At 40.3% G+C, this 16290-nt stretch overlaps 1 protein-coding gene and 1 long non-coding RNA gene across 21 annotated transcripts in view; one reads left to right on the forward strand and one right to left on the reverse strand.

Moving 5' to 3' along the window:
• LOC120305088 overlaps nucleotides 1–3829 on the forward strand; it is a 139816-nt gene extending 135987 nt beyond the window's left edge. For both annotated transcript variants that reach the window (XR_005555913.1, XR_005555914.1), the window contains exon 3: nucleotides 3487–3829. This is a non-coding gene — a long non-coding RNA (uncharacterized LOC120305088). The remainder of the gene's footprint in view (nucleotides 1–3486) is intronic.
• DOCK6 (dedicator of cytokinesis 6) overlaps nucleotides 1–16290 on the reverse strand; it is a 184981-nt gene that overhangs the window by 44961 nt on the left and 123730 nt on the right. For 15 of the 19 annotated variants that reach the window (XR_005555912.1, XR_005555911.1, XR_005555910.1 and 12 more), the window contains 6 exons: nucleotides 11174–11278; nucleotides 7407–7496; nucleotides 5811–5906; nucleotides 5109–5249; nucleotides 3526–3639; nucleotides 731–901 (listed from right to left, as the gene is read on the reverse strand). Coding sequence is in view for 15 of the 19 variants with exons in the window: in XM_039336455.1 (XP_039192389.1) it covers nucleotides 731–901; nucleotides 3526–3639; nucleotides 5109–5249; nucleotides 5811–5906; nucleotides 7407–7496; nucleotides 11174–11278 (717 nt within the window). In the remaining 4 variants the exon portion in view is untranslated. The remainder of the gene's footprint in view (nucleotides 1–730; nucleotides 902–3525; nucleotides 3640–5108; nucleotides 5250–5810; nucleotides 5907–7406; nucleotides 7497–11173; nucleotides 11279–16290) is intronic. The other 4 variants (XM_039336457.1, XM_039336450.1, XM_039336460.1 and 1 more) reach the window with 2 other exon arrangements.

A 16290-nucleotide genomic window follows, 5' to 3' on the forward strand; every position in this document is an offset into this window, starting at 1 on the left:
CTGCGCCTTGCGTAATTTCTGCTCTCATGAATGCAAAGCAAAGGGTGGCAATCCAAGCCTGTCCCTCCCCCCCCCACCCCACAACCCCAGCAGCTATTATCCATCATTTCACTCTGAATCACTCATGGGCTCCCCATCTCCCTTTTAGGGATCATTTGCAATATTGAGTGGGCGGTAGAGGAAAACAGAGAGAGGAGGTGAAAGGCTGCAGCAGTGTCAATAAAAAAGAACAGATAACTCAGTAGTATACATTCCCCAGTAGTGGAAAATGCTTCTTTTCCATCATATGAAAATAACACTCTCTTCCCAGAAAAGAATATTCTGCTACAACCTCCGGTTACTGTTGTCTTATCCATGGCAATTCCGCTAATTCTTGTACTTAGCCTGCTCCTTACTTGCCTTTTTTATACATCATTATTTTGATATCTTACTTTTCTTCTAAAAGATGCAGGCATTGAAAAAGCAACATATCCCATTTTTTATATTTTTCCCGAAGCCCTATTTTTCTGGCAAATTTTTCACGGCCACCAGTCTTTTTCCCTTACCTCAGTATTAAACAGGGAAAAATTCACAGATCCATCCAAAACCTGGCAGCTAACTGGAACCTCCACAATCAATCAGGGTGGCAACTTCTCAATAGGACTTCTGATGAGAATACTGAAGGGGAGAACCTGATTTTCAACAAGAAGCTCTTGTCTCTCATCCTCTTCCTTCATGCTGTTCTACCTACCTGGGAGGTTGCTGATGAGATGGAGGGAGAAGGGGAAGCAGGAGGGGAAAGGCCACTGCAGGGAAGATTTAGAGTGACATAATGTTCATGGCTGCATACGATACGGATCAAGTCCATTCTGAGAGCAATGAGGGCATTAGGGTTCTGTGTGGTCAACAGCCAGTTATTGATCTGGAGAAGTAGAAAAAAAACCCTTGAATTATGCTAGCCTTAGTGTAGCAATGCAGATCCATCTTCTAGCCTCAGAAAAACATTATCCCAGCAATCCATACAGTACTCAGAGTTTAAATTAGAAACTCAAAAATATATCATGGACAGGTCCCTCTATCTCCTTGTGCATCCATAAAAGACAGCAAGCAAACCTTTCTGCAAGAAGTAACAATGAGGCTGAACTAGCTTTGGGGAATGAGAAGGAACACAGAATGAGATCCAAAATATTCTATGTAGAAATTATACCACTTCACAGCCAATATTTTTTAAAAAATATATTGAAGTTAGGACAGTTGAACAAAGTAAACAAGTGCACAGCAAAATAAAGTATAGACACAGCTGGACTTAATACTAGATTCCTAAAGATAACTTGCTGATGTAGTGAGAGGATTTCTCTTCTACCACAAAGATCTCCTATTAGCATCAGCCGCTAGCCTTAGAAAAATCAAAAGTAATGGGAAAAGAGATCAGAAGAAGATGGTTGGACAGCATATAAGTATCACAAGCATGAACTTAGAAAAACTCAAAAAAGCTGAGTTACTGAGAAGAAATTTTGGTACCAAAATTTTGTACCAAATCATGAATGCATGAATAAGCAACAGAATGACTGAATAAAAGCAGCCATTCATAGTAAAACTGTTGAACTATTGATGTTCTATTCTAAGCTTCCTTGCTATTGCTATTTGAGAAGCCAATTCCATTTTTCTACATAAGTGTCTCCCGGAAGCCCTATTACATCTTTATGCATGTATGGAATGGGGAGAGGGAAAAGAATTAGGGTCAGGAGGCACCTAATTTAATCTTATGTAATCTTTCTGCCTAAGAAACAATCAGAACAACCAGTGGAACCTGCCTCCAGAAGCGGTGAATGCTCCAACACTGGAAGTTTTTAAGAAGAGACTGGACAGCCATTTGTCTGAAATGGTATAGGGTTTCCTGCCTGAGCAGGGGGTTGGACTAGATGATCTCCAAGGTCCCTTCCAACTTTACTTTACTATATTACTAGAAAAGAGAAGGAACTTAATGGTCAGAGGAAGAAAGTTAGGAAGGATTCACCCTAATAGATCAGACAGTTGACAGTGATAGTGGAAGATTTGTACTTTCACACTTGCAAGATTTTGTTAATGTAGCTTTGCAATAAAGTAGGCTTAGTTCATCTAGTCATGTTTCCTGTTTGGAATACTCAGGAAGGCTGACATCATGCCCTGGGAAACCAAACAGAACCAAAAGATATATTTGAAAACAGAACAGAATGATATACAAGGGAATTTAAGCAAAGCAGTTACTCCTGATTTCTTGTTTTACGAATTTAGGATGTTGATTAAGATTCTCAGTCATCCAGGTAGAGTTGTCTGGAAGTTGAGTCATGGCAACCAGACTTCTTTCCCTATTTGGTTTGAAACATTTAGCTGCTTATCCAAATATCAAATGGAAGAAGTTACTTGGATAAGCAGTGAAATGTTTCAAACCAAAAAGGAAAAGAGGTCCAGTTGCCATGATTCAACTTCCAGACAAAAATTCAGGATATTCAGCCCTATATGGCTCGGGGGTAGATATTTTAGGGTCTGTCTTTCCCCACCAGTTTCTGCCTGTCCAACCTAGACAAATAGGGAGTGCCTATGGAAGGTTCCCTCCTACCAGGAGATCTGGTGGAAGGAGCCTAATAAGGGCCAGCCTTCTCTGTAGTAGTTCTTCTCCTCATTAATTGCCTGCCCCATGAAGCATCATGGCCCCACCCTCATGTCCTTCTGGAAACAATTGAAAAACAATTCTTTTGGAGGGCTTCTGGTGTTATATACTGGTGCTACTTTCACAGTCTGGTCATTTTTAACTTTAGCCACTTTTTTATTTTTCTAATCTGCACTCTGTTTTAAATATTTAAACTCCATAAACCACTTAGATTCCAGCTGGTTTCTAGTCAGATATATTTCATAAATAAATAAAAATAAACTGTAAATAAACAAATCTATTTTTTGTCCCAAGAGCCACAATGCTGGAATTGCAGCCATGTGAAATGTGCCCAATTAAATGTATGCATTTTTATCTTGATTAGCAAGACCGTGATGATGTGAAGATCTGGCTCTTTGGAGAAAGCTGTGATGCTGGAAGGAAAAAATAGAATGATTAAGTAGATGACTCAGTTACAGTGGTGATGGAACACCACTGGAAGACTGATTAGTGAGAGACCATCATGGAGAAAATCTATTTATGTGGTAACTTACTGTTCACATCTATTTGAAGGTACATAATTAACCATATTCATGAATCTGTGTTTATTATTTTTTCTCACCCTTCTCTGAAATGACTAATGAAGAAAGAGTTACATTAGTACACATCATCATGTATAGGTTTTAAGAATCTGGAAGAAAGAATTCAGATCTTTTGTAGAAATACATGTTCTCTCAAGGGAACTAATATGAATTACAATCACGGCTACTTTCTAAGCTTTACAGAGACCATTCAAACAGTTAAGCCCTGCAATGCAAAATGATTTCCCATAGTCATCCTGGCACTCTGAGTCTAATAATGTGTCCTCTTCCCAACAGGAAACTGATAACTCTGGGAAAAAGACACACTCTTATTACCTGCTTATAATAAGAACGCAGAAGATCAAAGACAAAGCCACGATTCATGAACGACAGCAGATCATTGAGAAAAAAGGCCAGGCTACTGTTGAGATGCTCCACCAGTTCCACATCCTATGGAAACAGCAGAACTATTTATGAATTGGTCCTACTTAAAATGCCTTTGGTACACAGAGTGCAGCAGCAGAGTGCGGAAATTAAAGAAGGTTTTTCATACTCTCCACACCTGATGTGGAGGTCCGAGCACAGCAGGCAAAATGCAAATACAGCCAGGCCTATACAATAAAACATGGATCTTATTATACCAACATGTGTTATATTTACTTCATTGGTAAAGTTAAACAAAGAGCTGACCAAGCTTAGAATTTGTAAAGTTTGGCATATATGATCCATTCTTCAATCTTCCCTTTTTAGGAAAAGTTGTTGAGAGGATAGTAGAAACTGAACTTCAGGATGCTCTGAGGGAGCAGATTATCTAGACTGTTTTCAGTCAGGATTCAAGCTTGAGTATGACTGGGATGGAAACAGTGTCAGTTGTTCCAGTGGATTATCTTCCCTGGGACCAGCAGGGGCTATTATATCCCTTCTGGTCCTATTATCTTCTCAGCAGCTTTCAAAGCATCAACCATGCTATACGCCTGAGCCCGGCAAGGGTTGGGAATGCAAAACACTGTTTTGCTCTTTCCTTAGTAGGTAAATGCAGTTAGTGATGGTTAGAGAGAAGGCATTGGCTTGGTGGTCCTTCATTTATGGAGTGCTACAGGAGGGTCCACTCATGTTTAACATTTACATAAACTCCTGGGACCCATCCACTGCAACATCAAGATTATGGTGACAATACCCAGCTGCACACTACCACCTAGCCCATACCAGAAAGACTGTCTTGTCCTGCTGACTGGAACCTGTAAGGGTATGGATTAGACAAAACAAGTTGAAATTGAAACCAAGCAAGACAAAGTTACTTCAGTATTGTCACTCAGCTCCAGTGTTGTCTCTTAATGGGAGTGGCACTGCCCCTGAGAGAACAGGTCTGTGTAATTACAAGCTGCTGCCGGGCAGTCTTTGGCCAGGTTTCTCTACTGTATCAGAACAAGCCTTGTCTATATCATAAGGTTATTGTGACAATGATATATAGTCTCATAATTACATTTTTAGACTATTCTAATGAGCTTTAATTGGGCTGTTTTTGAAAACCACAATTAATACGAAATGGAACAACTGCCTACTGATGGGTATTATTCATGAAAAGCACATTACACTTGTCTTTCAGACCCTATACTGGTTGCCAATAGATTTTTGGGTATAATTCAAAGTGTTGTTTTGACCTATGAATTCCATAGCTGAGCAACTAAGTATCTGCAGGACCTCCTTCTATCTGAATCAGCTTGCCCAGCGCATTTTTAAAGAAGCTCCTGGTCATACTCCATATTCCATGAAGTGAAGAGAACAGAGGCCAGGAGAAACTATTTTAAGTTATAGCCCCAACTTTGTGGAATTAAGATAAAATTAAGCCCTGCCCCATTTCTTTTTAACATTATAGAAGCTCTGTAAGATTGAACTTTTCCTAAGAGTGTTTCACAAACCTTTTGACAACGGCTAGCAATTTCCCCACTGACAGTGTATACCAGGGCTGAGATATCATCAATGAAACGGCCAGGGAAGCGTGTCTTGCGCGGGGCCTCTAGCTTGTCACACAAGAACAGATGGTGCACCATACTCTTCACCTGCAAGAAGCACAAACCCCTGTCAATGGAGAGCCAGAGTGTGTATGCATCAGCCCAAATTATCCAGCCAGTGAATTCCAATCTCAGCCTCAGCCAATTTAGGCAGAGTGGTTCCTCCTAGAGTAGTGTACTTAGCCTGTGCTTTAGTAAACTAAGAATTGTATTTCCAATAAGGACTTTTATTTAATCACTATCCTGACTAGTTTTGTCATTTTCCTTACTGATGGGTTCTTTCATCCTCCTTACTGGATAGTTAGAAACAGTTAACATGACAAAATGTGTGAATAAGAGCTTCATTTCAAATCTGGAAAGTATGTGATCATGATTGACTGCCAATCCTCTATTCCCAAATACAAATGGTAGGACAATTACTATATCTAAATACATAGGACAAAACAGAAAATTGGAAATGTTTGATTTGTACAAAACAGAAATTTCTTTACTGATAGCAAGAAGGTTACTTATTTTTTAAAAAAAAATTAATTATTTTTTTAAAAAATAAAAATTAAAGTGAAGAGAAGCCAATGTTTCTAAGAATAAAGACTGGCAATTTGAACATACCATTAGCTGGAAAAAGAACCAGGATTGATGCAAAGCAGCCTCCCGCACAGAACTGGTGCTCACCACCCACTGGAGGGCCAGTTCTTCATGAAGTAGCTGCAGGCCCAGACAGCAAAAAGAGAGTTACAGAGAACAAAGGTCATGGTATGCTGTATTGAACTATTCAGAGGATGCCCTGCAGAATCATTCCTATTCCTGTTCTGCCATGGATGCTTTCAGACAGACTCCTAGTACTATATTGCAAAGCAAAAGACATATTGCACCTCTACTGGTTATTTTTTCCCTCCTAAATAGATTTTCCATAGAAAATATATAACAGGAAAAGTGGTGAGACTAGCATAAACCTGGAAGAACTATACTGAGTGAGGGTGTCTTGACTCCTTATATAAAATTCTGTGAATAAGACTGAGCAGTCACAAAATAAAAAGCTTATCTGGAAATACGCTATAATTCAAATTATAACATTTTGGCACCGTGTCTTTCTGTTTCCAGAAGCTACTGCAAGACCCACAAGAAGTACAGACAACTTTCTGAAAACCAGCTAGAAAATGGATCAGATTTTTGTGCGTTGTTACCCCCAATCAAATTACATAGGTGCTGTCCAAATTATCCATCTTCATGACCTGTCTGATCTACATTCATGGCTGGATACCAAATGCTTTAAAACAATACAATAAATCCCAATGTTTAGAGAAAGTGCATTAAACAACTTGAGCTGAAATTCCAAGCATTTGGGACATACTAATGCTACTGAGTCTACTTGGCATGACTGGCCTGTAAATTTGCCTTTTTGAGTTCTCTAATTACTATATCTAGAGGTAATAGCACAGTCTATCCACCAGACCAGTTGCACATTTAGAAATAAATATGCTTCCAGAAGTGCTTCCTTCTCTGCTTTTTCAATTAAAAAGGTCATCCTTTTTCAATTAATGCTCATCCATCAGGGGCATAAAGGAGAAAAAAACTTCAATCACAGCATACCCACTAAAGTAGCCAACAAATGATAGTGGTTCTCCCTTTCCAAGCTCCAACTGGGAGCAGCTCCTACTTCAGGCGGCCTAAGTCAATCAACCATAAACAGCCAAGTCCACACACACTTTCCTGGTAAATTCTCTGGACTCCAAGTGTAATTTAGAAGATTGGCTTGAGAGGAAAGTCTGGGGAGTTACATATCATGTCTGGAAAAACCAAAGCACTAAGTGAATTAGGAAGTGGAAAAGGCTAATATGGTCTTCAGTTAGAACAGATGGGCAGAAGTGAAAAGTGAAAACAGAAGGATCTAGTAAACTGAAATATTATAAGGGATCGGCTTATCATAATTACTACTGTACTGTGGTTTGGTTCTTGCAGTCAGCAGGTTCTGGAGTATTCATGGCAGAAGGAAAGATGAGCATCAGCCAAACCTATGCCACTCTGCAGAGCCTATGTTGCCATAATTCCATGCATTCATTCCTATTATACCATATTGTTACAGCATCTTTTTCAGTTTTCAACAAAGTTTCTGATTAAAATGCCTTCAGTGCATCTCCTGCCCAAATGTGCCTAGGATCAACATTTCAGAGAACATTTTTGGATTACTTGACAGTCCTTCTCTACCTTTTTGGTTGTTGGTCTCATCGGAACTGCCGGCACAAAAGTAGAGCTCTCAAGATAGGAGGAGATACGATTAGGTGCACACTCTGCAGCCTGTGAGAGGAGGAGCAGCAAGAAATAAAAAAGAGAGGAAACAGTGATGGTGAAGAGGTGTTACCCCGAATGAAAGAAATGGTAAAGTGATGGTTAAGGAAAAAGAGCCTGACTTCCTTACCTGAGGAGAAGTTGCTCAGAATTTGAAAGCCAGCTACATTTTGCCAGGAAATAGAAAGCTATAAGAATTGGGGGACTTACTAATTCTAGAGAACAACTCAAAGAATCTTACTGCCAAAGTTGACATAAACAGGTGAAACTAATACTTTCCTTTTTTTTTTCTTTTAGTGTAAAACTGGTTATCCCCTCTTTGGTTCGTGACAAGCCTTTGCCCAGGAGTTGTCCTGGCATCAGACTCATCCTCCCCGTATGCAGAAACTCTGCTTGTTTACCTACTATGCTGCAGCGTGGCTGACTGGGCAAAGGAATTATAATGGTAGGAATTCTGCTTATTTTTACTCTGGTCTGTTCAGTTATCTGGAATTGGGAAAAAGACAAGTCCTGGGCTCCAATCTTTCTTACTGTATATGCTTGTATCTCGAAACTGAACAGCACAATTTGGGAGATGGACAGGACAGGTTATAGATCAAGAGTCTGTCTTTGTTTCTATGCCAACATTACAAATATGTAATTACAAACTAGCTATGCCCAGGCTTGGTTTGGATATAAAACTAATACATAAACACTTTACTTCAAGAATTCCAATGGCTGTAAAGAAAAGATCAATAGCATTGTTCCTGTTACCAAACAGTTAGTTTAGCATTATATCTGAAATCTAAATGCCTGTTAATTTAACTGCAGACTTAAATAAGTTAACAAAATCATGATTTTAAGCTGGCTTGTTTTATAACACCACCACTGACTGGTCCCATTTGTCGGGGTTTGGAAATAACCTAAAACAGTGGTAATATTAAAAAAAAGAGAAAAGTTTCACTCTGACAGAGGACAAGAGGAACTGGCAAGCCCAAGGTTCATTCGCATCTAAATGAGTTCCAACAGTCAAAACCATGCTTAAAATTGACAAAGTTGTGGTAGAAGTTGTAAGCTGTCCAGGGAGCAAAAAAAAAAAAAAAGTGTTTTACCAAATTAAAAGGTAAGCAGATAAATAACTGGGAATGATTATCTTGCCAGCTTAGAAAATTTAATTGTAAACTCTTGTGGATAAAGCCATGATTTGTTTAAAAGTAAATAGTATGAGCAAGAATGAAAAGACAGTAGGAAAACTAGCACACTGGCAATCATGCAACGGCAAAGAAATCATAGCCTCTGAAATCTATATTAGTTCAATATTTTCAAAATATTTTTTTCATCTCTCTCTTTTTCAAACACACAGACAGATCCACACCCAATCCTGACTTGAATATATAACAATATTTGATCAAAAGCAGATCTCAACCTTTTGGCCATTATGGTTTCCAAAGAGAAGCCAGTTCCCAAACCCTTTTTTGTTCCATGCTTTAAATAACACGTTACAACTTATCTGGGCTGTTAGTTATTATCCTTAACTTTCTGCCTTGCCATGAGCCTTAGAAGATCACCCATCAATTTCACTTCTAATCTACTGACTACTTTGATCAGAAAAAAGTCAATATCTATGTTTATACCTGACTAGAAATACCTTATAGACTTTTTGTGTGAAACAGAAAAAAATGAACATAATTTATGGTTTTGATGATTAGACAGAATAGATTATAGAAAGAAGAGAGTTGTGTTGTAACCATAAAGATATTACTTTGCAATTGTACTTATAACTGTTGTAGAAAAAATGAGAAGCTAATTCTTTGTATCTTTTTTTCTTTTCTATTTTTCTTTTCTTTTTTTCTTTCTTGCACTTTTAGCTTTCTTTCATTTTGTTACTTTACATTTGGCTATATTAGTTTTTATCTCTCTTTTTAATATCTACAGCTTCACTTCTAATCTGCAACCCTAGTCAACTTTTTATAGATCTGTTAAGTGACATTCAGGAAGAATGTAAGAAAAAAATTGAAAAACTAAAAAAAAATATAACTCTTGTTATATACCTCAATTACTGTCCTATGTAATGAAATCTAGAAAACAAACCATCGTGTTCCAGAAACAGAAGGCTGATTCAAACTTGCAGATGTTCAGCATGTGAACAGACATGCACATACAAATACATGCACATCTCCAAATATATATGCAAATCAGTAAAAGCACATGACTGGCATTGCTCACAGAGCAAGTATGTTCAAGTAGAATAATAACTTTTTCCTTAAGAGAAGAAATACCACTTTCCACCACACCATATTTAGGATGCTACACTCCATAACAGCAGCCTTCACTATGCCAAATAGGAATTTGGGAATTGAAATAAAATATTTCAGGAAGACAACTGATTGAGGAAGTTTGCTATAAATAACACTAATGCCTGCTTTCCTTAGATTGAAGACTCAAAAGAATTAATCATTTATTTACAGGGCTACTGTGAAATGCTAGGAGAACAATGTTATCACCAAAGTTAAAACAGAAAACCGAGCTTGTCCTAACTGGTTAAGAGCACTGGCCAACCAATGTCTGCCATCCATCTATGACTGCATCTTGGGGGTTGAAGCAAAACACTTCTCCACTCAGTGTGGAAAATGGAACATTTCTGGATTGACCAAAAAGTACAGGTAAAATTAGGACCCTCTTATTGGCTAGGCATGCAGCAGAGGGTAAAGGAATCAACTGCACAAACCATAATCTATTCTTGATCTTGGAGAACTCGGAAAGCCTGAACTAAACTATTAATTCTAGACATTCCTCTCCTTGCTCTGAGGTACTTCTGGTCAAATGCTTTGCTCTGAAGGACACAAAGACCTGCCAGCTACAAAAGGAAAACCTGCAGAGGAAAAACAAATAAACAAAACAACAACAAAAAAAAAACCAAGCACTTACCTAATATAATCTCATATAGGAACCAAGAGGACAGGATTTCTTCAATGTTTAAACAGCCATTTAACGTAATAAAATTAATTCATGCTAACATATTGCTTTTTGAAACAGGAATGAATATAAATAGATGATACAATACAGCTCACTTACTTGGCAAAAGTAGCTAGCAGGAGCCAATGCACCTCCCCCAAATTTTGTTTATCCCTGTTTTAAAGATTTGTCAAAGGCAACAGTTAAATATGTAAATTAACAATTAAGAAGATTTTATTTGAGCACCACCCAATGCGATTGTTTTGGCTTTATTGAGACACAAACTGTCATGGATAAATCTATGAGGATAGGAAGCTGATGCTAGGAAGCAGATATACAGCAAGCACAAATCTAAATTATCAACGGAAGCATTCAAGATTTTCCAAAGGCCATTACAGATAAGTTTTTTCTCTGATAGTGCTCAGCTCAAATGTTTCCAAAACAAAAAACGATATGCACTGTCCTAGCAAGAAAGCCTTGTACGTTTCGTCATGCCACTGTTCTTTTTTCTAGAAGGTATGTCATGCTATTCTGCATCTGATTAAACTTTCAAAGCGACAAAGGGAAAATGGAAAACAATTCATTGTCCGTGAAAATGTGGTTGATGGCCAGTGCTGTGCTCAGCAGCCTCCCATTTCAGCCATTTGGAAAATTTTATTCTCCATCTGAATCAGGCTGCAACTGCAGATTAACTTTGATAAGCCTGCCAAAGGGAGAAGCTACAAGCACAATGGGAGGGAGAGGAAAGGCACCTGCTTCAGGTCCGTGCTGGAGTTCGGATGGTTCCTGCGAAGCACAGACTTGGGGCCTCCAGGGGCATAGGCAGAGTTGACCCAAGAGTGAGAGCGGTCGATCCCCTAGGCAATATGTAGAAAAACAGTGTGAAAGGAAAAATAATCACAACAGATACAATGATCAGGGCAAAGAATCACATTGACTGCTTCAAAAAAAGCAACATCCACTGTTGCTGTAATTTAGAAGAGATAAACTTTGATGATGGAAGTGCCTGCAAAGAAAGAAGAGGAATTTTACTGCTATGATTCTGTTTAAGCCAGAGAGTACAATGAAACCCAAAAGGGAATCTGGAACTGTCAAGGCATATTTCCTAGTTTTAGGCATGTTGACATGGGCATCCATATCATCCAAGTCCCATAATGTTATTCCATTAGAGAAGCAGAACAATAGAAGTAGGCCATGGTCACATGTACACATTTTTTTTAAAAGCCAGGGATTGTTCATAATCTGCCAGACCTACTGTGCAATTTGCTGAGAGAATTGCTTTTGAATGTAAAAATAACTGGAACAGAGTGCAGGGATGTAGTATTTATTTGAGAAAAAGAGGTTCTGCCTCTTTTTGTGCTTCTATGTGTCTGTGCCTGTGTGTATAGAAATCTTGCCTGAGAAAATTGTTTCTCAAATCTGAAATGCTTGCATGTAGTTTGAAAACCTGCAGGTGCTCTAATAAAATTATTATTTTAATATAGATTCTTTTCCCACTCATGGCCAGCATGGCTGCTTCTATTTTTCAGAAAAGAAAACTCTTCTTGGATTTCAATTTGCTGTTTGATCTGCTATTCAGAAGCATGAACTGCAGGTTGAGGCTAACTTCTATAGTTGTTTCTTCCTCTAGAAATCTGGTGGAAATCAGCATGATTTCTTTCCAACATTTGGCAGGAAACAACAAGACATCTGAAACCTTTAAAAGCACTTAGCACACTATAAATTGCCACAATAAAAAACCAAAACAAAAAAACCCCCAGTATTTCCCACTTGCATATCACATCATCCAATTTTTGCTACATCAAATGAGGCTTTCTCCTCCTACCAGTGAGAACAACACTATAGTCCTCTTACATCTCTCCTCAGCAGCCTTCTGACCTTGCTGATGGTATGGGGCAAGAGTCAAGCATCTAAGAACAACAGAGCTGAACTTCAAAATAGCCTGAGGACAGAATCCCAGGAGTTATACTTTAATACATCTGAGGAAAATAGGTTGTTCTAAATCAAATATGTCCAGATTTCATATTCAATCAACCAATCAACCAATCCACCAATCAATCAATCAGAATAGAGCTGGAAGGGACCTTGGAGGTCTTCTAGTCCAACCCCATGCTCAAACAGGAGACCCTACACCATTTCAGACAAGTAGCTATCCAGGCTCATCTTAAAAACCTCCTGTGATGAAGTATCTATAACCTCTGAAGGCAAGCTGTTCCAGTGGTTAAATGTCCTCACTGTTAGGAAATTTCTCCTTAATTCCAGGTTGCTTTTCTCCTTGATTAGTTACCATTCATTGCTTCTTGTCTTGCTTTCTGGTGCCTTGGAAAATAAGTTGACCCCCTCTTCTTTGTGGCAGCTCCTCAAATACTGGGATACTGCTATCATGTCACACCTAGTCCTTCTTTTCTCTAGACTGGCCATACCCAATTCCTGCAACTGTTCTTCATATGTTTTTGTCTCCAGGCCCTTAATCATCTTACTTGCTCTTCTCTGAACTTTTTCCAAAATCTCAATTTTTTTTTTTGTAGTGACCAAAACTGGATGCAGTATTCTAGGTGTGGTCTTACTAAGGTTTTATATAGATTTACTAATACTTCACGTGATTTTGATATTATGGCTCTGTTTATACAACCAAGGATTGTATTAGTGTTTTTGGTTGCTACCATACACTGCTGGCTCATATTTAAGTGGTCGTCCACTAGGACTCCAAGGTCTCTCTCACAGTTACTGTTTTTGAGGCAGGTTTTGCCTAATCTGTACTTGTACCTTTGGTTTTTCCTGCCTAAATGTAAAATCTTGCTTTTCTCCACATTAAATTTCATGTTGTTGGATAGGGCCCATTGTTCAAGTCTGTCAAGATCTTTTTGGATCCTGAGCTTGTCTTCTGGGGTATTTGCCATTCCTGCCAGCTGCGCTGCCCACTAAGCTGTCATTTTATAATATACATAATAAAGAATGGCACTCACAGAGAGATTTTCTCAGATTGGTTTCTTAATTACATTCTATTAATAATTCCATCTGGGTCCAATTCATAGAATTCCGTAGATAAATATTTGCCAGTAATAAACCTGGGCCATATAGGGGCAGCTCTAATTGCCAAATAACAAAACCATTTCCCTCTAATAGTGCAGCCATATAGCACAGATGTTGAGCAGAATCAAATTGCTGGTGTGGTTTCACTGTGAACTGTTCTAAAGTTGCTTTGGTGGTTTAATGGTTCGGTGGTTGCATTTTTTTAAAAAAATTCTAACTTGGCTTTGGAAAGAAAGGGAAAAAGTAAAAAAAGTAAAAAAGATAACTGCATGTAAGACAAATATTAGAATAAGCCCTGTAAATGCTGCTTCCATGGAAAGCTAAGATCAGATTATTCTCCTATAAACTCAAAATTATGCAGGGCAATGCACTCTATTTAAAGAAGTGGACTAAGAAAACCTTCTCTAGGAAGCCCAAAGCAAGGACTGGAGGAAAACGTCTCATCTGTCAAAAATGCCAACAATGGATGGGTGTTGGTGCCTGCCTTTCCCCAAATTTACACAAATACGCCCACCCGATACAGATACATGCATTCACATACACACGTCCTTCCCAGTCCCATCTCCCCAGGTGATCAATGCAAGTCAGTTGAAACAGGCATTTTTTATAACTTAACACTAAGAGAAGGGAGTTCTCTCAGAGTTGGGGGAGGAAAACATATATTCTCTGGATAGAATTAACTATTCTGTCTTTTCTCTGTGCTGGGTAGGAAAAACGGAGAGAAACAGACTTATCAGAGGATAAGAAATTTCTTTAGGTCACATTTGATACAAAAAAACAAATTTTCCCCATATCCAGATTAGAATCTGGGAGTAGCTCATTCTGTAAAATAGTTGCCCAGGCCAATCTGATGAGCACATGCACACACACTTGGAAAAGGCAGGGAAGGGGCGTTGTCTTACCTGAACGCCTTTTCTCAGCATGGAGACATAGAATCCACCAATGGGTTAACTGTGCCTTCCTGCCCATTAGACCGAGTCAGCTAATTTCTCACGCCCGTCCTGGGGTAGCTCTTCCCATTCTTGACGAAGGCGAAGCAGCTGACCACAATTTTGATGTGATGGCTCCCGGTTCTCTAATATGATCTTAATGATTTTAAGGGTGGGAGTGGATTCTATGTCTCCGTGCTGAGAAAAGGCATTCAGGTAAGACAACGCCCCTTCTCCAGCACTGGAGACGTAGAATCCACCAATGGGACATACCAAGCCTCACTGTCCCAATGGGTGGGAAACAGAAGAGGGTGAAGTTGTGTTGGTAGAAATCGCCTGTTGCAGAACCCTCCTTCCGAAGAAGGCGTCCGCAGAGGCAAAACAGTCTATTTTGTAATGTCAGATAAAGGGGAGGGCGAAGACCATGTCGCCGCCCTGCAAACTTCCTCGATACAGGCCTGTGTGGTCCACGCCATGGAGGTTGCAGCACTCCGAGTGGAACGCACTGTGATTTGTCCTAGTGTAGGTAGGAAAAGCGATTGATACGCTTCCGCAATACAAAGTCTGATCCACCTGCCTATGGTTTAGGCAGACACCTTTTGTCCACTAGAGGTGTGGTGAAACAAAACAAAGAGAGCTTCTGATTTGCGTAAGGATGCCGTTCGCCCGATATAATGTCGTAGTGCCCTCCGGACATCTAGTGTGTGCCACTGTTGCTCCAGGGAATGAGACGGGTTGGCACAGAAGTCCGGTAGGACGATCTCTTGGGCCCTATGGAACAGGGTGTTAACCTTCGGAATAAAGGTTGGGTCCAATCAAAGGACCACCCGGTCCTGATGAAAGGTGCAGAGGTCCTCCCTGACTGGCAGAGCCGCGAGCTCGGAAATGCATCTGGCCGAGGTTACGGCGACCCAAAAAGCTACTTTGAGGGATAGGTCCCTCAGAGTGCAAGACTTGATGGGTTCTGGTGAGGGCCCAAAGAACCCATGGTAGTTCCCATGAGGGGTACCTATGAACCACGGGCGGTTTTGCATGGGAGGCGTCCTTAAGGCGCGAATCCTGGGGTGCTGTGCTAGGGGAACTGTATTGGCACAGGTGAGTAGAGTGGAAAAGCCGCGACCTGCCTGCGAATGGTGTTCGGTGCTAGGCCCCTGTCTAGGCCATTGAGTAAGTATTCCAGTATGTTTGGGACTGTCAGGCCCGAGACCTCCAGCGCTCGCTTCTCGCACCAATTGCAGAAATTTCTCCAGGTGGAGTCATAGATGTGATTGGTGGCCGGTCGGCGGGATGCTTGGATCATGGAGATTACTCTTGGCGGGTACGATTCCCCACTCAAGATTTGGTGTTCAAGTGCCAGGTGGCTAACTGAAGCCATTGGGGTTCTGGGTGTTGTAGATCCAGACACTTGAGTGACACTTGATCCAAAGGTATTCTCCATGGAGGGGACCTGGAGAGGTTCACCAGGTCTACGAATCACGGTCTGCATGGCCAGTGTGGGGCTACAAGTATGATCTCCGCCCGTTCCTGCAATGCTCTGCAGATGGCCGCCGGGATCAGCGGAAGAGGAGGAAATGCGTAAAGTAGTCCCCTTGACCAAGGGCAATGTAGGGTGTCCGTTTCCCCCGCCCCCCATGATGGGAACCTTGAGAAGAACCTTGTGAGTTGGGCATTCGCCGGGGATGCAAACAGATCTACAACTGGCCGCCCGAACCTCTGTGTTATCTCCACGAATAGGTCTGGGTGCAGACTTCATTCGGCATGATCCACAGTCGACCTGCTTAGGAAGTCCGCTTGCCTGTTTGCCTCCCCCGAGATATGCTCGGCCCTGATGGAGGTGAGGTTTTCCTCTGCCCAGTCTCCCAGAGCTTGAGCCTCTGTCATGAGTGACCTGGATTGGGTTCCCCCCT

This window comes from Crotalus tigris, unplaced genomic scaffold (assembly GCF_016545835.1).
Source record: "Crotalus tigris isolate CLP2741 ecotype Arizona unplaced genomic scaffold, ASM1654583v1 scf7180000017666.379230911805:20528666, whole genome shotgun sequence".
NCBI classification, from domain to species: Eukaryota; Metazoa; Chordata; class Lepidosauria; order Squamata; family Viperidae; genus Crotalus; species Crotalus tigris.